The sequence below is a fragment of the Spironucleus salmonicida genome, chromosome 2 (genome assembly GCF_000497125.1).
Source record: "Spironucleus salmonicida strain ATCC 50377 chromosome 2, whole genome shotgun sequence".
Classification (NCBI taxonomy): Eukaryota; Fornicata; order Diplomonadida; family Hexamitidae; genus Spironucleus; species Spironucleus salmonicida.
The window spans coordinates 1,181,719-1,206,200 of NC_090597.1; the positions used below are offsets into that span (position 1 = coordinate 1,181,719).

Here is a 24,482-nt window from a genome sequence, read left to right on the forward strand (position 1 = left end):
GCAAATGAGAGAAAACGGCAACAAAAACACCATTTTTCGACCAATTCATCTCTGATTTCTTCCTAAATCTGATATTATCTTATTTTCACTCTCAAATTCCGTATTGGAATATTTTTCTGGCGCTTCCGACCATATATAAATCGTGATCATCACAAATAGCGTCCAGGACCCTCCCCTAGTCGTTTTTCTTGTCCATCTCCCGATCATAGCACTCTATTGAGTGGTAAGGCCTGCTGCACCTTTCGTCCCAGAGATAGCTCACGCCGCTTATATCAGTGCTGAAAAAGTGGCCTTTTCCTCTCTAGGTAAGCTTCACAACGTGACTTTTATGCCCTAAAAACGTTCTTTAAACTTGATTTCCAGCCCTTAAATCGTAAACTCGAATCGCACGGTCGAATGAGCCGCATTTTGCAATGTTTTCGTCGTATGCAAAACACGAAACTTCGGGTCCTGGAATAGAAGAAACTATCTAATTTTAGATAATATCGTAGAATTTTACGGAATTCGAGCAGGAGAGTGCAAGATTTCCTTAGAATTCAAAAGCTTTTGTGGGGTTGTGCTGAGCAAGTGAAAAAGCGGGTTAAATTTGCTGGTTTTCTACTATTTGTAAATCCAGTAAATACACGTCAGAAGCTTCGTCAAATGCGAAAATACCGTCCTTGAAGGTGTTCATTGATACAATTGGGGTTTAGGATGCTGATTTGAATTTCTGGATTTTTTCGCCATCTAAAACGTTGATAGTGCCGTCGTAACCTGCAGAGAAATGAAATTTGTTAAAAACTGAGCATGTTAGGGGCTATTTCGATAATTAGATGCTTTAGAGGGGTTTAAGGGTTTTATCAAAAATCTAAACACTTCCATCGTATGAAGTAACGTAAATACTGGTATCAGATATAGAAAGAGAGCTACCCCAGTCTGGTATATCTTATTAATTTTTTAATACTGGAGGAATTGGAGATGGTGCGCATGCTATTTTAACGGTTTATTCAATTGATATGTTGTTAAGATTCAAGAAATTTGTTAGATTTAAGGATACTAAAAGGTCATTAATGTAGAAATCAAAAGTTTGAGGTTATGATGTAAGCGAATTGGCAAGCTCATTTAAATCAATAATAGATGTTGCTTATGGTATAACTAGGGGAGTTTCATCAATCTAAATGTCTCGATCTAGTGAAAATAATGATACTGTCAGAGTTGACATTGTGGTGAAGGGGAATGTGGAAAGAGTAATTAATATTTTATTGAAAGATATTGAATCCTCTATAAAAATTATAAAATTAATAATGAATAATATTTTAGGGGGATCAAACTACATTGCCTTTATCTATATAACGTTGTTCTTACAGAAGATTACTTGATACTTGAATATTAATCTATATTATTAAACTAACAAAGTTCTTATAAAATGATATTTACTCTTATAATTAATATTATTTTACACCTAGTTAATAATTAGTATGCCTATGATTAATTATTTTAATTGTAGTAATCACAGTAACTAAATATTTCTATACTAATTACACAATTTTAATTATTGATTTTGCACTAATTTCATCTACGTTTTGTCACTCAATGAAATACTAAAATGATAATTGTGTTATTAACCTAGGTAATTTAAGTTTAATGTAAATTATATTGGGTAATGTAAACTGAATTTTTATGTATACGTATTTATTTCTCAAAATTTAATGCAAATAAAAGATTATTGTAGGAAATAAATACAGAAAACATAAAATTCATAAAACATGCAAATTATATAATTAAATCACGTCACTATATAATTAAATTAGTCATACGATCAAATTTCATCAGGGTTAATAATTTTAATTTTATGTGTCACGTGAATGCGCTTAGGAATAATACTAACTACAAACATAATAACACAAAAAATTGATGAGCAGATAACTGATAGAGATGAAAACATAATATATGTGCTCCTTAAACTCTATTCCACTGAGTTTGATACAATTTAGTCTTAAAAATCATCATCTTCATTATACACATATATTACAACATATTTATGGTCTCTTAATGGTTCTATAATAGCAAACTCATTATTAGAAATATTATTTATAATTTTATTCATGGAAGAATTATACAATAATGAGAAATCATAAGTATCTTTAAAAAGTGTTATTCCAGATGAAAAATCTTCAGGAATATTAAAATAACCTACTTTGAATGTATACAAATTAGTTTATTCCAAAACACATTTTGAACTTGTCATTTAAAATTAAAATTCTATAGTTTTGCTGAATATTAAAATATCAAGGCCACTGAAGCAAGAAGGCTTAAACACACCTACTTATTATATTATTAACTAATCGCCTATCTGGAAATAAAATATAATATAGCGGTCTGTTAATTATATACGTTACATTTAGGTTAATATAAATAAACAATCTTCTTCATTTTCTGTAACAGCGCATACCATATTTCCGTCAGATTTGAAAATATTTTCATTAATTTTTCCTGAAATATAATGATGAGTGTCTTTAATAACCATTTTTATAATAAAATTAGCTTTTGAAAAATCTGCAGCAAGCATAAATTTGTCTAATTCACCTTTATTTCTTTAAAACTCTAAAGCCATATAAGATGAAAAAATTGTAGTAGTAAGTCCTGTGAAAATATTTGGTTGTTTTACAATTACAATATCAGAAGTTGTATAATTTTATGAGATGTGTATTCCATTCTATAGGCCAGTTAACATCAAAATAGCCATATCTACATAAGGTATTTCAGACGTTGCAGTAAAACAATAAGAAGTAGTTTTTGAATCAAACTTTTCAACACCTTTATCGAATTCGGATTTACCCTCCCTATCTGAATGAATCTTTAAGATTGCTTTTCTTTCAGTCAAGTCCTTTCCAATATTAGCCTAATCTATAACTATACATGATTAGTCTCCTTCAACAGTTAAATGAACCCCTGGAGTAATACTATTCAGCTTCTTTCGTATATTCAAAACACTTCCAATGCTGAAAACTGTTGTCAGTTATGGAGAGTCTATAACAACAGTACTCGAAATAACGTCATCGTAGGCAGCACATTTTGTGCCACAATTTATTTTTAGTGAAATAGTTTTATTGTAACTGAAACCAGTAAATATTTATCCAATATTTAATGATGAATCTGGGAACTATAGTTAAACCAAAACTCCTGTTGGAAAATCGCAAAGAACTCCAGATTCACGGTTAAGCTAAATCTCCAAATGGTCCGAGAAAAGATTTAGTTGAGAACGTTATGTGTAACAGTCCATGGTAGATACGACACTATACACTGCCAATAAATATATATACATTTTATAAAAGTAATTTGTATATCATTTATATAATATTATTCTCATACGTTTTTTGTTTTTAATAAAAGATCGTATACTATAATATATATGTATTAAATATTAGATTTTTGTATACGTATTTTTAAAAGATATAGGTTATATAGCAAATTATGGAGAATATATTTTCAATAGTTTTGTTTATTTTTATACTATAAAATATGAACAAAATAATAAATTAACGAAATAATAAATGGTAGTAAATTTCACCTATTTAAAATCAAATCATTCCATTGGTTACTATATGCAAGTGTATTTAAAAAGGTTCATTTCATAGCTCATAGTTCCTCAATTACCTTAGCTTTCGATCTAACTACACTGCGCTTCTTTTTAGGCATGATTGTTATAAAAAATACTCCTGTGCAGATTACGGCGTTTGACAACACTCCAACAACAACATAGAATAAATAGGTCGTCATTAAGCTAACTTAAACAGTATCTGCTAAAATTTAATCTAAATACTTTCCGTCGGCACTAAAAATATATAATACCGTGTATGGTTCATTTTTTAAATTTTCAATAATTAAAAACTAATTCCTACTAAATTATATATTGATTTCACGTTTAGTCGAATTGTAGTCTTTTTGAAATTCCTTAATTGAATTAAATTTTGAAAACCCCAATGCTAGTTCTTTATCCGTGTGAAAATATCCCAAATCAAACGTATAATTAGATGTTTCGATCATTGGACAGTCTTAAATTAAATGATCAAAGCCGAACGTTAAATAAGATTTTCGAATAATCACATTTAATGTTTAGAAGCAAGTAGAATAAAAATTTTTAACTTACTTAATAATCGTCACTTTGTCAATTTAGAAATAGAAGGTTACAATATATTCGTTTTTTGAATGCTGTTTAAAAAGTTATAAAATATGTATGCAATCAGCTTCGTTATCACTTAATGCGCACACTATATTTCCACCATTTTCAAAAAGACTTTTTGTGAAGTTTCCGGCGATGTAGTAATTAGTATTATTCAAATTAATTTTAAGGTCAAATTTTGTTTTAGCAAAAGATGTGGATGTGATAAAATTGTCATACTCTGGGTCGTTTCGGTCAAACTCAATAGCTATATAAGAAGAGAATACAGTTGCACTTAATCCTGTAAATATATTTGGTTGGTTTGGTATACTAATTTGCGTAGATGTATAGTTTTCCGAGATCGAAATTCCATCTAACCTGCCTTACAGCATTAAAATTCCTGTATTCACGAACGGTAATGAAAAGTTAACTTTAAAACAATATTAAGTATTATCTGCATTAAATTCCTCAGTTGGATTTAAGTATTAAGTTGAACCATCCCTATCAGACTATATTTTTAATATAACTTGTTTATCTGCTAAATTCTTTCCAATATTTGGTTAGTCTATAACCATACAGGTTATATCATCCTTAACAGTAAGATGAACTCCTGCATTAACACGACTCATCTTCTTTCGTATATTTAAAACACTTCCAATACTGAATAGGGTGGTCAGCTAAGGAGAATCTATCAGAACAGTGCTAGAAATAACATGATCGTAGTCAGCACATTTTGTTCCACAGTTAATAATCAAAGAATTTGTATTTTCATAGCTAAAATTAGTAAATACTTACCCTATATCGAGAGCAGAATCTGGGAATTATAATTGTACCATAACACCTCTTGGAAAATCACAAAGATCTCCAGGATCATGTCTAAATTGAATCTCTAGATGGTTAATGAATAGATTTAGTTGAGAACGTTATGTGTAGCAGTCTATGGCTGATACATTGCTATACAATGCCAGTAGAACTACGTGCATTTTAATCATAGTATTTTAGTTATAAATATATACTAGAAGTAGAGTAAGTAAAGATAATGTGTGAATATAAATTATAGGTTATAATGTGATTAAAAAATTTAATCACTCTTAATATGTTCGTGAACATATCATCTAATATATATTATAATAATTAAGTATATTTTTTGATATCTTTTTCTTCGCACCATTCCCTCGGAATGAACGCCGAACTCAAGAGCTCTAAATTCTCTAAAATTGTCAAGACCACAGTCAAGACCTCCTAGATGGGTGTAGGTGTCCACACTCAGAAGGACCTCACCCGTTACGTTAGATGGCCCGCTTATATCCGTATCTAGAGACAGAAGGCTCTGCTCTAGACTCGTCTGAAGGTTCCTGGTGCAATCAACCAGTTCCACCACCCAGTTTCCAAGAATCTCAACATTGAAATCTTGAACTTTGCCAAGAAGTATATCAAGGAAACTCGTGAAGAGCGTAAAGTTCGTATCACCAAGATGGCTGAAACTAAGACTAAGATCCCTGCTAAGGCTTCTGTTATCTCTGGAATCAACGAAGTTACCAACCTTATTGAAAAGAAGAAGGCTAAGTTAGTCTTAATCGCCAACGATGTTGATCCCATCGAACTCGTTATGTGGTTACCTTCTCTCTGCCACAAGATGCAGATCCCTTATGCTATCATCCGTTCTAAGTCTGAACTTGGTGCTCTTGCTGGTTTGAAGACATGTGCAGTTCTTGCTATTGACGAAATCCGTAGTGAAGATACTGCCGCTCTCCGTTCAATCACCGATAAGATTGCCGTTGAGGTCAACTATGAAAAGACCATCAAGAATCACGGTGGAAACACTCTTTCATTAAGGTCTCAGCGTAAGCTCCCCTCTGTTGAAAAGCACTGATTTTATTAATTTGTATCAAATTAGTAAAAGTTGAAGTCAATTTTTTACTACATATATTATAGTATTTACGTTTAGCAGACGTCACATTCTTTTTATAAGATTATTATTTCTCTATACTATTACCACCTTTTGCGTTGCATAATTAAGCTATTCTAATTTATTTTATCACTATTTTGACTAAATTTAATTTCTATTATATTTATTATTATTATACATAGTAAGCCATATTTATTTTTCCGCTCCAACCCGCAAAAATGCAAGCTCACCACTAGCAAAACCAAGTCTATCGTGACCCCAGAGTATTTCGCGATTCGACCTGGAAGGCCCAATCAGCACTTCCAGAGGCAACTCAGTAGCGCCTTCGTACACTCCAACAGGATGCTAAAACGTCAGTCAACACACTACTAAACAACATCCCCAAAATGCCACAAGAGCCCACCGTTCAAGTTCAAACTGCACAATTTTTAGAAGCTTTCCCAGACCGTATTGAGGAGCGCACCTCAAATACGTAAACAGATCCGATGCAGGAATGCCAGCAGCCAGCTCCCTTCAGAGCACCCCCTCAAGGGGTCGACAAACAGACAGAAATTCTTGTTGGTGAACTTTTCAACTTCGATCTTGAGGTTCAGCCCATGCTAGATGTTCTGATTGGGGCAGTTTTATAATAATCCCTAATCGAATTTGCTGATAGCGAGGAAATTAAGGCAATTAGAAGGGCCAAAGTTACATTAAAGCAGAAAAAATAGGCGGAATTACAAGAAATCCGTAGAATCGAGGAAGCGGAAAAGAGGAAGAGAGAAGAAATATAAAAGAGAATCGGCGAAGACAAGAAAAGGGTAATGCAGGAAGAGGAACTCGCAAGGAAATGTGCTGCACAAGTATTTGCGAGAAAATTTGCTATGGATTTAGAGAAGGACGTTCTGGTAGGCTTAGAGGCAAAAGGTGCGTTTTAAAGTTAGTTGGAGACTGCCGTAACTGGTAAATTCGTGCCTGAAATTATACTAAAAGGAATGGAAAAAGCCAAATAAAGAGAAGGAATTCACGGTATCTTGAGAGAAATCTTGAGGTTAGCAGTAGAGAAGGGTGTTAGATTGGAAAATGGCGGATAGTGAAATGTGGGAGTTGATATAATTGATATTATATAAATAGTATATGAATATTGCGAAAGTTATATTTATAATTAAGTTGGATATAATTTTTAGGATACAAAGATTTAATATTTATTTTAGTTTAACTTTAAGAATGAGATTAGAATTTATTATAATATATCATGAATTAGTATATACTTAAAATGTTTAGTTTAGTTAATATTAATTAATATTAAAAATATTTAAATATTATAATTTTTAATTGTAATTTTCTAACTTATAATTATTTTTTTTCTTATATATGTCCATAACAATAATATATGTATACTTAGAGTAATAGTTTCTTAAATTTTCTAATTTGTAATTTTTCCTATTTGGATGAGGCTAGAATTACATTGAGATGAATATTTATTTTTGATATAACTTTATAAAATGTAACAATTCGAAGAACTTTAGGTAATTTTGTTGTCTAATGACTCTCATGGTTATCTTTCATATAATGATGAATTTCTACCATCGATATTTCCAACTAATATTTAATTCTCACGAATCCTTGGCAAACCAATTATTGCGCTTAATAAGTTTTCAAAAACACTGAAGACAATAAGAGAGAACCCCAAGGTTTCATTTTTCTTTGGAAATATTGAAGATGACTGGGCTGAAGTAAGTGGAACTGTAAGCTTCTTACCATTTATTTAGAAAAATTTCCCCGCTTTTGTCGAAGCTAGAAAGAATGTTATGTGTAAGATTACATGTGATGAAGCTCTTGTTATAGTGGTTTTAGATGCATGTTATGTTAAAATATTTTAGCATGGAATGTTAAGAGAAGTAAGATATGACTGAAATTATATTTTATAGTTAAAAGCTCACATTGTAGATTTGAATGATGAGCTCTCGCTAATTTCTATAGCATCTTTAAGCTATTCTTCAATTGGTAATCTACTTCTTTTTTATAGTCTCCAGCCCTTGCCGCTGAAGAACTGGACGCCGTCGTACACGAGGATGAGGTTGCCGATGCCGAACCCGAAGATGAAGTCGAGCCTGTCGTGCTTGGGGAAGTTCGCGTAGATGCTGATGCCGAACATCTTGATGAGCACCAGCTTCCATATGATCTCCTGGTAGATGACGCCGCAGACCGCCGAGAGCAGACCGGCGAGGGTCCAGCAGATGACGATGTAGAGGACGTAGCCCAGGAACCCGAACTTCACGATGGAGTGGTAGATGGCGGGGCCGATGTGCCGGCCGACGAGGTTCATGCCCGCCCAGGAGATGGATATGTAGTTGCCGACGGTGTTGCAGAGCTGGGCCTGGGAGAGGTTATCCTTCTCGTAGATGAGGAAGGTGATCCAGAAGACGATGAAGTACTGCACGAAGGCGACCACGATGGTGAACAGGCCGACGTACATGAACTGCTCGAACATGTTGTTGAAGCGGTACTCGTACAGCTTGAAGATGGAGAGCTTCTGCAGGTTCGTGAAGGTTATCGAGTTGCTGAAGGAGATGAGGATCTGGAACGTGTTGTGGTACACCGTGTAGTTCGTGAGCGAGGTGTTCCGCATCGTGGTGGAGGAGAACGTCGCCCAGACGACCCAGGAGAGGAAGTACTGGAAGATGCCCTTCGACGTCGCGGACCAGCCCGGCCCGTACCCGGCAGCCCAGGTGGTCAGGATGCCCCCGATGAAGAAGATGTTGGACTGATGCAGGATCACGCCCACGTCGTAGTTGCCTCCGTTCGCGATGAACTTTATGAACTTCAGGTCGATGAAGTAGAAGAAGAACGCGAGGGGGAGGTTGATCAGGTTGAAGAGCGTGATGTTGAACCAGAAGGGCTGCTTGCTGAACAGCTTCAGGATCTTCGAGTTGTGGTAGGAGGCCACCATGAAGATCGCGCCGATAGAAACTGCGCCCACCATGCCGGGACCGTGCAGGAGCCAGTTCTCGGGATTCCAGCCCAGAAACGCGTAGATGATGCACAGCTCCAGCGTCAGCATCGGAATCGTCAGCGCCAGCTCGAAGAGCGTCTTGCCAACTGATTTGAGTAACTAGACAAACATTAATGAAATTGAGAAAATAATACATTGCCTATTACTAATAAAGTATCAACATCATAAAATGTGGTTCATGAAATACAACTAAATCAAGCAAATATATATGTAAAGGTATTTAATTATATTCTTTGGGAAAACTAATAAAATATTATATAGTATAACTAAATATGCATTCATTCATTTTCTTAAATATGACGATTTCAGTGCATTGCAAATCATCTGAAGTAGGTTGTAAATAGGATGGGTTCTGTGACATTGCAAATGGTTTTACAAAAGATATAAGAATAGATGGTTGTGTTTGTTAGACTTCTAGAATTTAAAGATTGGTACTTAACGATTCATCTAAATACACCTGCCCATGGGATTATATGCTGACTATCATCATTTTAGTTTGTATTTTATGCACAATTATAGCTACACCATTCATAATCAAATGGTACAAATATATCGAAATGGTCCTTGACGAGAATGATAGAATTGAGAAAGCCAAAGAATAGCAGCAGACATAGGACGTGTGACTCTTTATTTAACACAGTAAACGAGCATTATGCCTTAAGTACAGGTATGATGCTAGTATAGATCAAATTTAAGTAGTATTGTACTAAATTCAACGACAAATTAGTTCTAGTTGATAGTTATTGTATTCTCTAGTTTTAACTTTACTAATTATTTTTATTTTCCTAATTATGATAATATTTAGTTTATAGTGATTTTAATAATATAGTTTATTAATATATTATATATACAATACTTAATTATATTAAATTCTATTTAATGTTAATATATATTATTTTAATATAATATAAATATATGTATTTATTTTATTTAACTTTTAATAATTTTGTGCGAATCTATTATTAGTAGAATAGTAAAAATTTGTATCTGCCACTCCTTAAATGCATCGTCGTCGCCTTTCACCTTCCTTTCAACTCACATTTGATGATATTTCTAGCCTTATCACAGCCAATAGGAATGACGAGGCTGCTATTTTTTAACATGGGACTATTGAAATCTACAACAAACTGTAGATTGATAACATAAATTTTGAGAATTCGACGATTCTTGGCACCCCTGCTGCTCAGTGTGACGGTTTCCATTCACATCCGACCTGTGGAACAATTATTTTTAACGATTCTAATATTATTATGTTAATAGAAGATGTTACCGAAAATCATATAAAAATCATTTTTACCCTTTTAAAACCAACTGGCCTACTGCGAAAAATTAACGTTTTAGTAGGCTTTTCACTAACCCGTAAGGTCGCGGAAGTAGAGTAAAGTGGCAAAATGCTTGCAGGGTAAACCTTTGCTAGTTCTATATCTGCCGGTGTGGAAGACAAGATTATCAAGAACGAAAAGTGAGGAATTTTGTGATTTTATGCGCTATGTGTGGATTATATACAAATTATGTTTTAATCACAGATACGTAGTAGTTCAGATCAAATTAATATAGTTATTCTAAAAATAGTGAAGTATAATTAAAGTATATTACTTATTATTTATAATATATGATGTTAAGAATACAAAATTCTCTCAATCAGCCCATCGTTCAAAAACACATGACATTGCTACTTCTTCTAAACTATCCACACCAGCTTTTTTCATAGCAATTTTCATTGTTTGATGCAATCTTTTCCGCATTTCTAAGACTTCGCGGTCATTAGCTTTTATTGCTTTAAAGTTAAAGCTTGAGAGCTCTATTTTTTCTAGTTAATTTTATGCAATCTTCATAAGAATATTTCTCTGCTGAACTTGAAGTTAAAGTTACTTAATCAATGGCTAATCAAAGCATTACTATATAGCTTCTATGAATTTTTAATCTTTTAAGTGTTATTATAAGCTTTCTGGAATTTTAGATCCAAAAGCTTTCTTTGCAATAAGAGAGACTAGTTCTGGTTCGGTAATATTATATTAAGTGGATAAAGTTGCAGTATCAATGTTCCCAGTATTAATTGTAGCTACACGTTGTAAAAAATCCCTAATTTCAAACTTAGACATTTGTGGAGTGGAAAATTAGTTTTATTTGTTATTATATGGTAAATATACTTTAATATATTTATAAAAGGAATTACAATCATGCATTAATTAACAATAGGTATAACAACCATTGATGAAATATGTCTTAAGATATATAAAAAATTATATTTTTAATATTTTCCAAAGATATATTAATCGCTGACTCATGTTAACTGTTCATTCTAAAGCCCCAGGTTTACCAGCACTCTTTAAGGATCAAAAAATTTAAACTCATCACTAAACGGAGTTGTAAATATCTTTTACTACTTATTTTTCTTCAATTGCTCTTCGAATTTTCACTCGAACTGAGAAATCTTCTTTCATAACCTCACGAACTACGTCATTAACAGCCTTTGCACTTTCATAATCCCTCGTAGCCTTCACTCTATCAAGTGCTAGGTTTAAATTTTCTGTAAGATTATCTATTTAGTAGTTAAGCTTTTCAATATGATCAATAACGTCATCTGCAGAGATATTTACATTTAAAAATTCGCATATTCTGTTTAAATCTGGAGAGTGAACAATTGATGGAGATTGTAGGCTAGATAGATGAATAGAAGTTTATTAAATTTATGGTTCTGTCATAAATTGTGTTTAGTCTATTTTTTTAGTAAGTTCAACTTCAAATTTTTCATTTTGAAGAGTTAAAATGTTTGTATTTTTCTATTCAATTTCTAGAATAAGATTCTGGTTTTCCTGTAATAAACGTTTATAGTCAAGTTATTTGTCTTCAAGTTATTCTTAAAATGCTATTAATTGAGTATTTAAATTAATAATTTCATGATCCTTCTCCTATAACTACATTCGTTATGTTTAATTAATTTTATGCTACTATTATAATTATATATTAAGGATGGATATTTAGCTTGTCATTGGATTAGTTTATGGTGAGAAGAATTATTATGGCGTCCGTTTTAAATCAACTTATGGAGAAATATCCATTCCTAAATTCAAAACTATTTGATGTATATAATACTTATAATACTCATTCAAAATTAAATTTAAAATAATGATTAGAAATTATCGATATTACTAAATACATTGTGATGAATAGACATCCAATTACAATACCGCTGTATAAAATACTTACCTAATAATATTTATTAATAGTGAATCCCTCCGACTTAGCGCAAATATTGTTCATTATATTTAATTTGGTTTGTTCTTTCGCACAAAAATATAGGTTACAGAATTATCCCGTTTGCATTTATATGCCTACAACATTATCTCCAATTAAATTTATCTATAACTACTCCCATGTAATAATTCCATCGCGGATGCAAGCTGAATATAGAAAACTACCATTTGTTTTAAAATATTATATTTAGTTTGTAGTCACGATTGATAAATCAGATATTGTGTTAAGTTCAATGTTTATCTTATTACCAATTATTTGAAGCGATAATTTAAACTTAAAGTCTGTCTTTATATTATCTTTAATTTATTATTCGACTCTATTTAAATTTTTTTCAAACGACACCCAAAGCATAATTTCCTATGATATTTAATTATTCCAAAGCCATGAACTTTGTATTAAGTATTAATAGTATCCTTAATACCCTTCAATCTGTCCAACATAGTGTGGAACAAATCTATTACTTATATTAATACAAATATAAATTTACAATTTTTCATATTTGGCTAACTCTTCTTAATTATTCATAAGATTTGTTTCTGCTGTATTTTCATATAGAGGTTTAAAATGATCTTCTAAACCCCGTATCGTTACGTATATTTTAAGTACTTAAAAAGTTACTAACTATATTTTTGTACCTGGAGACAAATTTCCAGCAGTTATTACATCAAGATACTTCTATGTTTAGTTGTAATTATAATTTTGAACTACCTATGATATAGCTAAATGGTCAGTTATTCCATTTCCAAATCCCTCTCTTTAATATCTAAACTATTTTTTTAATGCAATAGAATCTTTTAACGTACTAAATATCTAATATAATGGTAACTTTGTTGCTCGAAGTATTGATTAAAATTTCAATATAAATTCAAACCCGTTAATAAGATTGCCAGTTCCATTTATACCACGTATACCCATTCCTATAGGAACTGACAGAAAGCAACTTGTTAGTGATGTTTAAGGCAAATAATTTGGTGATAAATAACAAAATTATAGTGAATTAAACTGTAAGGATGATGTTGTATCAGTAGATGACGTTAAAAGCAAAACGTTATTGATAAGTATTTTTTGTAAATTAAAGCTATAGTAATCTAATGGATTAGATGCATATTGTTTAAATAAATTTTAGTATCCTTTGAAATTTTCTTAAATTTACTAGATTGATTAAATTTTTGAAAATGGTAACTGATGTGTACCCCGATAAAAACTGTTAGTATTGTCTTGGAATTACTTACTATTATAGATTTTATTTTTTCTCTCACAATTATACATCGATACGATAATTATATCATTTTCTCCTATGTCTATTGCATTTAATGCAGCGAAATATTCTGACATAGTGGCTAATTCTGGAATTAAAATTGGAATCAATTACTAGTATACATTAATCACAATGTTAAATTTTTTTATTACAAGATCAATATAAATCTAATTATTGCCGACAATGATTATATTTTGTTAATGAAGCATTTAATGGATTTCACCATTATTTGGGGAAGCTAATGTTTAGTCAAATACGTTACCATAGTTCTACCACCATTACTATTTGAATTGTGGATACTTAAATGTGTAAAAGTCCATGTCTACAGGTGAGCAATAACCAAACTGAGTTTATATAAGTAAAATCATTCTCATTACTGACTGGTAATAATTTATTAGTTAAGATATTGAATTATTTCTATTATGTCAATATATATAATTGTTTTTGCTCAATATTCCTTGCATTAATATTATGATATAATGTAGTTAAAAATGAGCTTCGTATAATAATATATTTATAAATATATAATAATAGAAATAAAATCCTTCCTTTAGAAATGGATGATTTGAGAATATAACATTAACGTTTGAAGAAGGAGCTAGAGGGATTTTATAGGCTGTATATATTTGATACAAATATAAACTAGCTACAGTAGACCACAATTGATCTAAAATTTGATCTTTTTGAATAGCAAGAACTTGCCCTTGACTACCTTAATCAATTGAAGAAAAACATTAGCAAGGCTAAAAATTTCTTATTTAGTAGCTAGTTTGCAGAGAATATAGATGATATCGAACAGGCTATGGATATTTTAGATACATTATGTGAATAGTTTTAACAATCTTAGTGATTTTACAAATAATATTTCACTTCCCGTCTAAATTTGGGGATTTATAAACAGTTTGTACCTCAAGGATACTGCTGCTTACCTATTATTCAAATGTAATGTTAAAGGATGATGTAAAATATGTTTAATTAAAACGTTCCATTTAACGACTTCGTAACCCTCGCAGGTTTAAATAAAGAATTTTTTATATGAATATTATATACTAAAAGTCATATGCAATAAATACATAATTTTCCAATAATAAAATGAAACCAAGCGATGATGCAGAATCTCTCCGGTATGCACTTAATCTGGCTAATGCCGAGAAGCGAGACCTTTATGATATCCTTTAATTGAGGGAACGTGAAATTTAAAACTATAAGAATGAGATTATATCAATAAAGCGAAAACTTGAAATTGAAACTAAATCTTCAATTTTATAAAAAGAAGCATTTGATAAAAAAACAATAATGATGTAAAATCAGTCAGAAATGGTTAAAGGGCGTGTCCAGTAGTTTGTTGAAATAAAAAAGAATTTATAAATGTAATTGAAGCAAAAAGAGAAAGAAGTAGATAAACTTGAAAGCGCTTTGGGGTCGTAAATAAAAATGAGCAACATGGCTCTCTCCTAGGGTCCTAAGCGTTCTAGTGTTTTCCCACTTATTTTACGGAAATAACATATTTCATATTAACACTCCTTGAGCGAAATGGAGGATGAAATAGTATAATTATATGATAATAATGATAACTTGCGGTAATTGGTTAAGTTTATGGGTGGTGTAAGCGCTTTTTGCGTTGTATTTGGACTTTTAGTAGTTGGGAAGTGAGAGATTAGGAATATTTGAGTATTTAGACAAATTTATTAAAATATTATAAATTATACGATTTGGTTTATGCTTTATTAAAATTAGTTAAAGCATAATTATAGTATGAAATATTAAAACAAGTAGTTCTAAAAATGATTAAACATATTTTTAGTAAACACACTCAGTTCAACTCTTTTATATAACGCCATAACAGTATTACTTTTCTCCTGTTTACACTTCTTTTATTTCTTATTTAATTATTATATAATATTATACTATTTAAATTAAATCAATTAGATTTGATTAGATGACTATTTACAATACTCCACTCCCTCATAAATGGCAGACAACTATACCAGACAAGCTATCAAGCTCATATAAGACGCTATGAAGCTCTCACAAACTATGCAGTAATCTGTGATTTCCTCTCTACACATCGCCTTAGCGGCTTCCAACGATAATTCCGGGTATTTCATGAATATCTTCAGAAAGTGCGGCGGAAACACAGAAATGCTACAAAAGGCCCTCCAGAAGGCTGTGTAAAAGTATCCCTAGTGCGCACCGATTCCAGACCACCCCTCCCACACTTCTGCATTCGACCGCGTCATGACAGCCTCCCAGAGATATAGGGAACAGTTCAAGGATAAGTTTCTCGGTGTCCCCCACATCGTGCGCGCCCTCATCGAGGACCCTGACATCTCAAACTGCCTCTCGCAGTCCAACTGCACTGCCTTCGCATACCAGCAAATGCTAGATAAGAAGCAATCCAAAATCGACAGCGAGGATGCTGAAAACCGTGCAGATGCACTCGAGAAGTACTGTGTCGAGCTGGTCGCCAAGGCTGAGGCTGGAAAGCTCGACTAGTGCATTGGCCGGGATGCCGAGATCCGCCGTCTGACCGAAATTCTTACCCGCCGCACCAAGAACAATCCAGTACTTACCGGTGCAGCAGGCGTCGGTAAGACATAAATCGTGGAGGGGCTTGCACACCGCGTCGTCCGAGGCGACGTGCCATCCTCCCTCCTGGACGTCAAAATATTCGCACTTGATCTCGGCGCGCTCATCGCTGGCGCGAAGTTTCGTGGTGAATTCGAGGAGCGCCTGAAGGGTGTCATCGACGAGGTTAAGGAGTCTGAAGGGAGCTATATCCTCTTCATTGACGAGCTGCACACACTCCTTGGCGCCGGCGGCTCGGAGGGTACTGCAGATGCCGCGAATCTCCTGAAGCCGGCCCTGGCGCGCGGCGAAATGCGCTGTATCGGGGCCACGACGACTGCGGAGTACCGCAAATTCGTCAGCAAGGACCGCGCGTTTGAGCGCCGGTTCTCCGAAATTGAGGTCGCTGAGCCAGGAATTGAAGACACAATAACGATTTTAAGAGGTGTTTCCGAGCGATACCAGGCACATCATCAGGTCAAAATCACAGATGGCGCTCTGATTGCGGCTGCAAAACTAGCAGATCGTTATATTAGAGCCACTGGAAGGCGGAATCCAGATGCAGCGATTGACCTGATTGACGAAGCATGTGCGGGTGCCAGAGTGGCCCTAGATTCGCAGCCTGAGATTTTGGACCAGCTGCAGCGCAAGAAAACGAGACTATAAATCGAGTTGGCGAGCTTGGAGCGTGATTTCACTTCAGACCCGCAAAACACGGAGTTATTGCGCATAAAAACACAACTTATCGTGGAAATTGGATGCGTAGATGACGAGATCAAGCCACTGGAGTCCCAGTACCTGCAGGAGCGCTAGGCGATCGACCGCGTATCCTCACTGAAAGAAAAACTGCGTTCTTGTAACGAACGCTTGGAGCTGCACGAAATCCGCAAAGAAGTGCAGCAGGCTGCTGACCTCAAATTCGGCGTGATCCCAGAGCTTAAGGAGCAAATTCAACGTATAGAGCATGAAAACCACACCAAATCAACTTCCAATTCGCTCCTCAAGATCACGGTCACCGAGGCCGAAGTTGCAGCTGTTGTCTCGAAGTGGACGGGAATTCCAGCCGCGAAGCTCACAGAAAGCGATAAGCAGAAGATTATGAACCTTGCCCAGACACTCGATTCTCAGGTTATAGGTCAGTCCTGCGCTGTCTAGGTCGTATCCGATGCAATCCTGCGTTCACGGGCCAATTTGAAGCGGAAATCGCAACCAATCGGCTCTTTCTTGTTCCTGGGTACATCCGGATGCGGTAAAACGCATCTTGCAAAGTCGCTAGCAAAGCAGTTGTTCGACTCAGAAGAGGCATTGATTCGTATCGATATGTCAGAATATACTGAAGCGCATTCGATTTCGCGTCTTATTGGTGCTCCACCAGGATATGTAGGCTACGACCAAGCCGGATAGCTAACCGAAGCGGTATTTAAGAAGCGCTTTGCAGTTGTGCTTTTTGATGAGATCGAGAAGGCACACCCCAAGATTCTACTAGTGCTACTACAACTGCTGGACGAGGGCCGCCTCACAGACGGTCAGGGAAACCTGGTAGACTTCACGAACACAATCGTCATCCTAACATCAAATCTTGGTACACAGGAGCTAGTAAATGGTTGGAGCAAGGGCGACGTAGAAGGTGCGTAGAATGCCGCATTGAATGTTGTTAAGCATATGCTACCTCCGGAACTCGTGAACCGATTTGACGACATAGTTGTCTTCAATCCATTGACAAAGCAGGACTTAGGAGCTATATTCGGAATCGCAGTAGCAGATTTGTGCAGACGCACCAAAGATGAGCACTTTATTGACCTATAAATTGATCCATCCATCGTTGCACTCGCATGCGAATCCTGTGACTTTTTGACCGGTGCACGTCCAATTCGCAGATTTGTGGAGCGTGAAATCACGACGTTGGTGGCCAAGGTAGTGATATCTGGGCAGAAGCAATTCGAAAGCGCGAATATCAGGGCCAGATTGGAAGGAAACTCAATAATTGTAGAGAGAAGTAAGTGAAAAACTAAATAGTATTATTTTATATAAAATGAAATCCATACTAATGTAAACTTTCTTTAATGTCTGCTGATAATCGAATATAGTTACAAACCTACTCACAAGCAGACTCACTTGCTATTTCTTAGATTCTGTACGCTTTGGCATATTTCAGACTGTTTTCAGACATAAAAAGTTATCCTTTGGTTAAATTTTCTTTTCCTATATGTGGAATGATCTTAGCATATTTTACATTATTTACAGGCAGTATACAGTAGGCGAGAGTTTATTCCGTTCCTTGCCTTATTTATGCTATATCTGTTCCATTTTTAGTGCTAATTTATTGGGAATTCGTTGCTATTGATGCGAAAATAGGAAGTATTGGTGTAATATTGGGGGTTTGTAACAGTTTAGGTGTATGTGTTGTTTTAGTTGGCTTAGTTGTGGGGAGGCTTCTTTGAAATAAGAGCATTAAAAACTGTTATTACTACCAATATAGTAAGATACAATAAAAAATGAAGCTCAATAATTTAGAATTAAGGAATAAGTGTACAGCAAATTTTCAAATCTAATACTAAACTATTAGCTGATAATTTGTAAAGGTTGATACATGTTATTATATAAAGTAATTTATATTAAAAGCATATTTCTTGAAGTTTTCCAATAATTCGCCTTAAGCTGATTATAAAATTTAATAAAAAACGATTTAAATTAAGAAAAGTGTAAATATAATATCTCAGATCCATAAAATTATATCAAATATCACTCAGTTCTCTGCTGCTACTATAACTTATTCTTCAGTTTAGTCTGTAGCCCTTATTCCCTCATCATTATCAATAGACTTTAAATCAACTTTACCGCCTTTACCCATCCATTTACCCATGGTCTCAATATTTGACTATCTATAAAATGGAATAAGCTTAACAACATTATTATAGATAAGAACGCCCATAGTAACAAGGATAAATCCAACGAATCTAGTAAGTGTAGAACCAGTATTCCATTTTTCCCAACCTACCATGAAAGAAATTATCCAAACAAGAATAGTTCTACAAGCATCAAAAGTAGTACGAGTAGCTGCAGATACATGATTTGTGATCTCCATACCAGTAAAATTAAATCCTAATACGAAAATAGGATAAGCAAAATGAAGTAAAATTTCAGGGGCTGAAATTTTCATTTAATACGCCCATTCAGCACAATCTTCAAAAGGCTTGCCCGCTACATCAGAAAATGGATCTGGGAAATGATTAAAGATTGGTAATAAGACAGCATAAACTAAGATGCCCCAACCTCCCTCATTACCAACACCTACGAGGCCAATAGTTTGAATCTTTCTTAATGATATTTCTTCTACAACGAAGAATAATGCAGCAAAAATATTACCAACCAAGACAAGTGAGATACCAAGGGCATCATTTTTAGCTTAATTTGTATTATCAACGAATAGAATGGTTGCTAAAGCAATAATAGTAGCACCAATAAAAAGTATAATTAGTCCAACTAATTACGGAAGATCAAATGACTTTCTGTAATCTCTCCAAAGACAAGCAGACATCATAGCTACAAATATAACAGTAACGTTTCTTAAAATCTAATACACAGACGCAATAGTAAAGTAAAGACCAATATTATACAAAGTAGTCGCTGCTACATCACAGAATGTTGGAATCAAGAATAAGAAAGTATGTGGGATGAACTTATAAAAAATTTTTCCTTCTTTAAGAGGCGCAGGATCTTTACCTCTAGCTTTTCTTATACATTCTAAAACTAGCCATACAGCTAAACATGCAAATTCACCTATAAACATAAAGAGTGTTTGAATATAAGGATGGTTAAATTCGACTGGTGCACCATTATCATTAGGCTTTATTTAGAATTACGACATACCTTTAGCAGTTAATGTCGAACCTGCACCGCATACAAGCATACCAATAACATAGCCCCAAACAATTAAGGAGAAGCCCATTTTATAATGGAATGGTGTATAAATAATCAATTAAATTAAATATAAAACATTATATAAAGAGAGTAAAGTTTTACTGTTAAATCTAAATTAGTATACACATAATATATAGCAGGTATTTTTTTGAGATTGTGAATTAAATGTTACAATATTTAATATTATCATACTATATAATTTAATATTACAAAGTTATATACGATGATCCGTTTAAATTATATATTTAAACCTACTTACTAATTGGTTCTTAAAAATAAAAACATAGTATTTAATCTATTTTATAATTTACATTATATTATTGTCGAGTAAAATGTAGTGTGAACTAAAGTAAGATCTAAATAAAAAACTATAATCCCATTAATTATATAACAGTATATATAATTTAATTTATTTCATTTTAAAGTGCAATTGAATACAATAATCTGAATCTTTTAATAACAGTTATTAATACATATCTAATAGAATTTCAAAATAAATAAAATTTGTTTAAATAAATATAGAAATAAGGCAGAGAGGTATAAACTTAGTGTTTAATAATAAAATAATATTTATTAAAAGTAAATATCACAATGTTGATCTTAAACCATGATCAGTTTCAGTCGCTTTTATTCTAATTCTTTCTAATTTTTAAACCTTCCAGCCCTTGCCGCTGAAGAACTGGACGCCGTCGTACACGAGGATGAGGTTGCCGATGCCGAACCCGAAGATGAAGTCGAGCCTGTCGTGCTTGGGGAAGTTCGCGTAGATGCTGATGCCGAACATCTTGATGAGCACCAGCTTCCATATGATCTCCTGGTAGATGACGCCGCAGACCGCCGAGAGCAGACCGGCGAGGGTCCAGCAGATGACGATGTAGAGGACGTAGCCCAGGAACCCGAACTTCACGATGGAGTGGTAGATGGCGGGGCCGATGTGCCGGCCGACGAGGTTCATGCCCGCCCAGGAGATGGATATGTAGTTGCCGACGGTGTTGCAGAGCTGGGCCTGGGAGAGGTTATCCTTCTCGTAGATGAGGAAGGTGATCCAGAAGACGATGAAGTACTGCACGAAGGCGACCACGATGGTGAACAGGCCGACGTACATGAACTGCTCGAACATGTTGTTGAAGCGGTACTCGTACAGCTTGAAGATGGAGAGCTTCTGCAGGTTCGTGAAGGTTATCGAGTTGCTGAAGGAGATGAGGATCTGGAACGTGTTGTGGTACACCGTGTAGTTCGTGAGCGAGGTGTTCCGCATCGTGGTGGAGGAGAACGTCGCCCAGACGACCCAGGAGAGGAAGTACTGGAAGATGCCCTTCGACGTCGCGGACCAGCCCGGCCCGTACCCGGCAGCCCAGGTGGTCAGGATGCCCCCGATGAAGAAGATGTTGGACTGATGCAGGATCACGCCCACGTCGTAGTTGCCTCCGTTCGCGATGAACTTTATGAACTTCAGGTCGATGAAGTAGAAGAAGAACGCGAGGGGGAGGTTGATCAGGTTGAAGAGCGTGATGTTGAACCAGAAGGGCTGCTTGCTGAACAGCTTCAGGATCTTCGAGTTGTGGTAGGAGGCCACCATGAAGATCGCGCCGATAGAAACTGCGCCCACCATGCCGGGACCGTGCAGGAGCCAGTTCTCGGGATTCCAGCCCAGAAACACGTAGATGATACACAGCTCCAGCGTTAGCATCGGAATCGTCAGTGCCAGCTCGAAGAACGTCTTGCCAACTGCAGACAATAAAACAGGTATTGGCATTAAGGGAGCGAAATTCTCATACATACTTATTATGTAAAAGTAATCTAATTCTTTAATTATAATTTATCATGCAAATAATTCAGTTTCATTCTATCAAAGAATCTCTATTTTGCGAGTGTCGTTTTCGACTCACTGCAAATACGATCAGGTCGGCTGTCTGCCCACAAATTTGTGCGATATTGCGCATGGCTACTTCAAGGATGTACGTGTTGAAGGCTGCGTCTGCTAAACAGCAAGAATGAAGTCGCTCTCTACCAGCGGCGTATCATTCACATGTCCGTGGGATTATTCTTTAACAATAATTATCTTAGCATGTGTTATATGCACGGTTGTGGTAACCCCATTCCTGATATCCTGGTACAATCATGTCGTACACGTAATCACGACAAATGACCTCAACGACCTGGAAAATGCATGTGTCACGTCCCACCAGCAGGCATGAGTAATAATATTACTCACTTGACTCCATATCGTCCTGCAGAATTCTCAAATTATTCTCTGGCTTTCTCTATGACGTCCAGCGCGATCTCTCGATACAGTAAATATGCTTCAAATACGCTCCCGTTGTGTAAATTTTCAGGAAAGCACTCCAAATCGCGATCGGAAAACTTTTTAGCTCTTTCTGTCTCTAGAAACTCACGGAAGCATGCAATCATTCGTTCTAAGTCTCCTTCCAAATCTGTCGAGAACAGGGTTTGCTAGACCGTCAAAACGCCATATTTTGCCCCATTACGGTTCTTTTAAGCGCCTCCAATTTGCGCAAAAAACATCGTTACAAAATCGCTCAGAAACGCGCTTCCACAAACTTGAACACAGGTGAAAGGAAGGAAGAATGCTATGTTCTCGTTGCTCAAGTTTATTGGAAAACCGATTATTTAGGCTAGAAACTGAGTAAAGTGGCTCAAAAAATCATCAATGCTTTTACTGCTTTCCTTTTCTTTCTGTAGTCGCTAAACGCAGAAATCGATGTAGTTAAGGGCAGAATTACGAATTTTTAGAATCTCAAAAAGCTCTTTTTGGGCGTCTTCAGCTTCTTTTGGTAGCAAAATTTTGCGTGAAAACAGCACGCTCTATTATACAAAAAATAGTGCGTTTTGATAGTTTGCAGGTGCGAAAAATAGAGCAAAATTTTTTTAAATTTCAAAAATTACTGGACGCAAAATAGAGTACTAGATAGCCTCTTAGCTAATGTGTTGCTTGAAGGAGCTCGCTGGAAGATTATCCCAAGCGGTGCGCATGGTCTAAAATATGGTTTCTAGGGCTTTTTGTGTAGTTTAGAACTTATTTTTTTGAATAAGTTTTGAAAGAAGCGGGATTGTAAAATTGGTACTAATTAATTATATTAGCTCAGGTTTGAAATTTTCTGTTAAAATTGAAAACTATTGTAAGTTTATAGCTAATAAATCTTGATTTGCCAAAAGTGCTTAATTCAAGATTTATCTGCGGATTTAACTGGCAATTTCAACTGTTTCCGAGTCTAATACGTTCGTTAAAAGTTGCTCTCCGGAACGAATTCGTAAAGAATTCGTAATTTACAACTTAGTTAGAGTCAGTTTCTCGATTTTTTCAGAGATTTCGGTTTTAGTGGCCGTTAAAATAGAAAGAGAATTTTCGTACTATTATGTGGCTTTGGAGATATTTGAAATTATAATATTAATCTTGTCAAACACTGCACCTAAGGTTATTGATGCGGTTTTGCATGCAATAACTGCATTTAAAGCAGTTTCTGAAGAGTTTTGAGCCTAAGGTTTGATTTATGACTAGATTAAATTTAAATGTGTTTTAAGAGCATCTAATTAATCGTTTCCTATTGACTATAAAAAGTTAGCCGGAGAGAACGTCGGAGATGATAAGTTTGATAGATTTATCATTTTAGAGGAGTGATTTAATATATATAATAATTATATGAATTAAAAAATTAATGAACTGACAAAAGTGAAGAAAGTAATTAAATTATTTGTAGTAAATACTCATTCAATTAAAAAAATTATTACATGAATCTATAATATCATTAATTTATGATTTTTTCCGATACATATAGTGGTTGGGTGCAAAGAAAAAGTACAATATATAATTTAAAATATAGGAGGCAAAGTAAAGTTAAACTAGGCAATAGATGTTTCTAATGATGGATACTTAAATATGAAACACACCTAAACCATATCCTAAAAGCTATTAAACTTTATCCTGCCTTATCATTTACTATTTTAGAATAAGTAGTGTATATTCAAAATTCGTATGTACAAATTTTATTAATAATTTTCAGAAAACTTTAGAAATAGCACGGGTTAGTACTTATTTAGCTATAATATTTTCTCTATTTACTATAGAAAAAGATGATGGAATATTTCTAATACTGAAATAAATCTGTATCTTTTTATTATAATTTTCATCATTATATTATGTTGACTAGATTCTTTTAATAGGACTGTCTTCTATATATTTGACATCAGAATTGAAAGATGAACGTTGGTGGTTTGAATTCACTCAAGATCTACTTTGATAATCTAAAGATATTAAAATTTCAATAACTTATAAAATTTTATGGTATTATTAGATTAACGTTAATATGAAATACCTGTAAATTCCATATTTCAAATTGTATAAGTTGGAAGATTTTACAATTTTCTGATATATTATTATATTTACTTGATATTACTGTTATTGGTTAGCAAA

The 24,482-nt window shown here is 34.4% G+C and overlaps 20 protein-coding genes across 20 annotated transcripts; 10 read left to right on the top strand and 10 right to left on the bottom strand. All coding sequences in view use genetic code 6, as the record gives it.

Moving 5' to 3' along the window:
• Positions 1-91: 91 nt before the first annotated feature.
• On the bottom strand, positions 92-1,201 carry SS50377_21839 (NLE (NUC135) domain-containing protein; the record flags this gene model as incomplete). Its single annotated transcript, XM_067905732.1, has 1 exon — positions 92-1,201. The coding sequence occupies one exon, from the start codon at positions 1,199-1,201 to the stop codon at positions 92-94; it is 1,110 nt and encodes a 369-aa protein (XP_067767049.1).
• Positions 1,202-1,798: 597 nt separating this feature from the next.
• SS50377_21840 (uncharacterized protein) lies at positions 1,799-3,304 on the bottom strand (the record flags this gene model as incomplete). Its single annotated transcript, XM_067905733.1, has 1 exon — positions 1,799-3,304. The coding sequence occupies one exon, from the start codon at positions 3,302-3,304 to the stop codon at positions 1,799-1,801; it is 1,506 nt and encodes a 501-aa protein (XP_067767050.1).
• A 314-nt stretch (positions 3,305-3,618) lies between these two features.
• Positions 3,619-5,124, bottom strand: SS50377_21841 (uncharacterized protein; the record flags this gene model as incomplete). The annotated part of the gene is made up of 1 exon (XM_067905734.1): positions 3,619-5,124. One exon carries the CDS (start codon positions 5,122-5,124, stop codon positions 3,619-3,621), a length of 1,506 nt encoding a protein of 501 aa, XP_067767051.1.
• Positions 5,125-5,321: 197 nt separating this feature from the next.
• SS50377_21842 (Ribosomal protein L7a) lies at positions 5,322-6,014 on the top strand (the record flags this gene model as incomplete). The annotated part of the gene is made up of 1 exon (XM_067905735.1): positions 5,322-6,014. One exon carries the CDS (start codon positions 5,322-5,324, stop codon positions 6,012-6,014), a length of 693 nt encoding a protein of 230 aa, XP_067767052.1.
• Positions 6,015-6,268: 254 nt separating this feature from the next.
• Positions 6,269-7,126, top strand: SS50377_21843 (Radial-spoke protein; the record flags this gene model as incomplete). Its single annotated transcript, XM_067905736.1, has 1 exon — positions 6,269-7,126. One exon carries the CDS (start codon positions 6,269-6,271, stop codon positions 7,124-7,126), a length of 858 nt encoding a protein of 285 aa, XP_067767053.1.
• Positions 7,127-7,534: 408 nt separating this feature from the next.
• On the top strand, positions 7,535-7,945 carry SS50377_21844 (Pyridoxamine 5'-phosphate oxidase domain-containing protein; the record flags this gene model as incomplete). Its single annotated transcript, XM_067905737.1, has 1 exon — positions 7,535-7,945. The coding sequence occupies one exon, from the start codon at positions 7,535-7,537 to the stop codon at positions 7,943-7,945; it is 411 nt and encodes a 136-aa protein (XP_067767054.1).
• A 23-nt stretch (positions 7,946-7,968) lies between these two features.
• Positions 7,969-9,156, bottom strand: SS50377_21845 (Transmembrane domain-containing protein; the record flags this gene model as incomplete). The annotated part of the gene is made up of 1 exon (XM_067905738.1): positions 7,969-9,156. One exon carries the CDS (start codon positions 9,154-9,156, stop codon positions 7,969-7,971), a length of 1,188 nt encoding a protein of 395 aa, XP_067767055.1.
• Positions 9,157-9,341: 185 nt separating this feature from the next.
• SS50377_21846 (uncharacterized protein) lies at positions 9,342-9,668 on the top strand (the record flags this gene model as incomplete). Its single annotated transcript, XM_067905739.1, has 1 exon — positions 9,342-9,668. One exon carries the CDS (start codon positions 9,342-9,344, stop codon positions 9,666-9,668), a length of 327 nt encoding a protein of 108 aa, XP_067767056.1.
• Positions 9,669-10,046: 378 nt separating this feature from the next.
• Positions 10,047-10,511, top strand: SS50377_21847 (uncharacterized protein; the record flags this gene model as incomplete). The annotated part of the gene is made up of 1 exon (XM_067905740.1): positions 10,047-10,511. One exon carries the CDS (start codon positions 10,047-10,049, stop codon positions 10,509-10,511), a length of 465 nt encoding a protein of 154 aa, XP_067767057.1.
• Positions 10,512-10,682: 171 nt separating this feature from the next.
• On the bottom strand, positions 10,683-11,147 carry SS50377_21848 (uncharacterized protein; the record flags this gene model as incomplete). Its single annotated transcript, XM_067905741.1, has 1 exon — positions 10,683-11,147. The coding sequence occupies one exon, from the start codon at positions 11,145-11,147 to the stop codon at positions 10,683-10,685; it is 465 nt and encodes a 154-aa protein (XP_067767058.1).
• A 252-nt stretch (positions 11,148-11,399) lies between these two features.
• On the bottom strand, positions 11,400-12,107 carry SS50377_21849 (uncharacterized protein; the record flags this gene model as incomplete). The annotated part of the gene is made up of 1 exon (XM_067905742.1): positions 11,400-12,107. One exon carries the CDS (start codon positions 12,105-12,107, stop codon positions 11,400-11,402), a length of 708 nt encoding a protein of 235 aa, XP_067767059.1.
• A 43-nt stretch (positions 12,108-12,150) lies between these two features.
• SS50377_21850 (uncharacterized protein) lies at positions 12,151-13,935 on the bottom strand (the record flags this gene model as incomplete). Its single annotated transcript, XM_067905743.1, has 1 exon — positions 12,151-13,935. The coding sequence occupies one exon, from the start codon at positions 13,933-13,935 to the stop codon at positions 12,151-12,153; it is 1,785 nt and encodes a 594-aa protein (XP_067767060.1).
• Positions 13,936-14,117: 182 nt separating this feature from the next.
• SS50377_21851 (uncharacterized protein) lies at positions 14,118-14,411 on the top strand (the record flags this gene model as incomplete). The annotated part of the gene is made up of 1 exon (XM_067905744.1): positions 14,118-14,411. The coding sequence occupies one exon, from the start codon at positions 14,118-14,120 to the stop codon at positions 14,409-14,411; it is 294 nt and encodes a 97-aa protein (XP_067767061.1).
• A 242-nt stretch (positions 14,412-14,653) lies between these two features.
• SS50377_21852 (uncharacterized protein) lies at positions 14,654-15,214 on the top strand (the record flags this gene model as incomplete). Its single annotated transcript, XM_067905745.1, has 1 exon — positions 14,654-15,214. One exon carries the CDS (start codon positions 14,654-14,656, stop codon positions 15,212-15,214), a length of 561 nt encoding a protein of 186 aa, XP_067767062.1.
• Positions 15,215-15,532: 318 nt separating this feature from the next.
• SS50377_21853 (ClpB protein) lies at positions 15,533-18,133 on the top strand (the record flags this gene model as incomplete). The annotated part of the gene is made up of 1 exon (XM_067905746.1): positions 15,533-18,133. The coding sequence occupies one exon, from the start codon at positions 15,533-15,535 to the stop codon at positions 18,131-18,133; it is 2,601 nt and encodes an 866-aa protein (XP_067767063.1).
• Positions 18,134-18,192: 59 nt separating this feature from the next.
• SS50377_21854 (Transmembrane domain-containing protein) lies at positions 18,193-18,570 on the top strand (the record flags this gene model as incomplete). The annotated part of the gene is made up of 1 exon (XM_067905747.1): positions 18,193-18,570. The coding sequence occupies one exon, from the start codon at positions 18,193-18,195 to the stop codon at positions 18,568-18,570; it is 378 nt and encodes a 125-aa protein (XP_067767064.1).
• A 305-nt stretch (positions 18,571-18,875) lies between these two features.
• SS50377_21855 (Transmembrane domain-containing protein) lies at positions 18,876-20,078 on the bottom strand (the record flags this gene model as incomplete). Its single annotated transcript, XM_067905748.1, has 1 exon — positions 18,876-20,078. One exon carries the CDS (start codon positions 20,076-20,078, stop codon positions 18,876-18,878), a length of 1,203 nt encoding a protein of 400 aa, XP_067767065.1.
• Positions 20,079-20,636: 558 nt separating this feature from the next.
• Positions 20,637-21,806, bottom strand: SS50377_21856 (Transmembrane domain-containing protein; the record flags this gene model as incomplete). The annotated part of the gene is made up of 1 exon (XM_067905749.1): positions 20,637-21,806. One exon carries the CDS (start codon positions 21,804-21,806, stop codon positions 20,637-20,639), a length of 1,170 nt encoding a protein of 389 aa, XP_067767066.1.
• A 31-nt stretch (positions 21,807-21,837) lies between these two features.
• SS50377_21857 (uncharacterized protein) lies at positions 21,838-22,248 on the top strand (the record flags this gene model as incomplete). The annotated part of the gene is made up of 1 exon (XM_067905750.1): positions 21,838-22,248. One exon carries the CDS (start codon positions 21,838-21,840, stop codon positions 22,246-22,248), a length of 411 nt encoding a protein of 136 aa, XP_067767067.1.
• Positions 22,249-22,261: 13 nt separating this feature from the next.
• SS50377_21858 (uncharacterized protein) lies at positions 22,262-23,677 on the bottom strand (the record flags this gene model as incomplete). Its single annotated transcript, XM_067905751.1, has 1 exon — positions 22,262-23,677. The coding sequence occupies one exon, from the start codon at positions 23,675-23,677 to the stop codon at positions 22,262-22,264; it is 1,416 nt and encodes a 471-aa protein (XP_067767068.1).
• Between the last annotated feature and the right edge of the window lie 805 nt (positions 23,678-24,482).